General features: G+C 32.7%; 1 protein-coding gene across 1 annotated transcript; it reads left to right on the plus strand.

The window, feature by feature from the left end:
- Positions 1 to 733: 733 nt before the first annotated feature.
- LOC112063339 (integrin alpha-2-like) lies at positions 734 to 1346 on the plus strand (the record flags this gene model as incomplete). The annotated part of the gene is made up of 2 exons (XM_024118201.1): positions 734 to 884; positions 1181 to 1346. Coding segments are annotated over 2 exons (317 nt in total), but the record flags the coding sequence as incomplete, so codon positions are not given.
- Between the last annotated feature and the right edge of the window lie 126 nt (positions 1347 to 1472).

Genomic DNA, 1472 nt, shown 5'->3' on the forward strand with positions numbered 1-1472 from the left:
ATAGAGCCAATATTTTGTAATAACTGTAAATGGAAATTAACCTTTAAAATTGTATAGAAATAAAATCAGAAAATCAAAATCAAACACAAAAAGGAGAGTTCTATATGTGCTGATATGGAAAGGTCTCCATCAAAATGAAAAACAACTGCAAAGAATATGTTCCCATTTTTATAGAAGTTTAAGGAGTAATTTTTGCATGTATTTCTCTAGATTAAACATTTTCTAGAAGGAAACATAAACTAATATGATTACCTTTGGAATAGTGGCTTGGTGTGAAATTTTTGTTTTACACCTTTCCAAATGCTTTGGATTTCTTTTACCACGTATATTTATTACTTTTTAAAAAGCAATTTACTGTTAAAAAAATAAATGCAGATCCAATGAGTAATATTTATGACAGGAATGAATATCTTTACCCTGTTGATTAGTTTTAATGAGTTTAATCTTATTAGCAGAAGATAATTCTAAGGATTCCTGATGTAAATACACACACACCCACACACCATGGAAACCATGCAAGTTATTTTTAATGCCAAGCAAGATTTATATTTTTATATGTTTCTCTACAAGCTACAAATAGAATGTAGTTCAGAAGTCACCAGTACTGATAGAGAAATTCTAAATCACAATAGGTTATGCTCAAAGAAGTCAGTTTCATATTTATATTTCTAAACCAGAGGTCCACGTGTTTAGTGTATTTTTTGATAGTGAGTTTTTATTTTATCTGCCACAGAGATTCTGCTTATTCAGCAGCTGCTGGTGGACGACCAGGTGCTACCAAAGTCATGGTGGTTGTAACTGATGGTGAATCCCATGATGGTTCAATGTTGAAAGCCGTAATTGATCAATGTAACAATGACAATATACTGAGGTTTGGCATAGCAGTAAGTGGCTTTTCTTTTTACTTGTCTTTCAGTTGATGGGTAAATATTCCTTTATAACATCACTTCTGAAGACTGCACTTTCTTATTGGCTGTTCATAGCTTAATATAAACGAATATTTTTACTCTACCTCTGCTTCTTGCTGATTTACAGTCCTGTCAACGAAGAGGATATGGAAGTGTTACTTGATTTACTTCTCCAGAGGGCCTATTGTGTTCAGAAATAGCCTAGAAAATACTAATAGGAAAAATTGAAGTACAACACTAATGGCCTTCTCCCCTCTTCCTCTATTTTCAAGGTTCTTGGGTACTTAAACAGAAATGCCCTTGATACTAAAAATTTAATAAAAGAAATTAAAGCAATTGCCAGTATTCCAACAGAAAGATACTTTTTCAATGTTTCTGATGAAGCAGCTCTACTAGAAAAGGCTGGGACATTAGGAGAACAAATTTTCAGCATTGAAGGTAAAAGAACTCCTTCTTTCCAGAATTTTCTTTCAAATTTTTTTCAAGAAAACAAACTTATGTTTACCAGGTTGTAAGGGGGGGAGGGATAAATTGGGAGATTGGGATTGACACATACACACTACT

Source organism: Physeter macrocephalus, unplaced genomic scaffold (assembly GCF_002837175.3).
Source record: "Physeter macrocephalus isolate SW-GA unplaced genomic scaffold, ASM283717v5 random_12633, whole genome shotgun sequence".
Lineage (NCBI taxonomy): Eukaryota > Metazoa > Chordata > Mammalia > Artiodactyla > Physeteridae > Physeter > Physeter macrocephalus.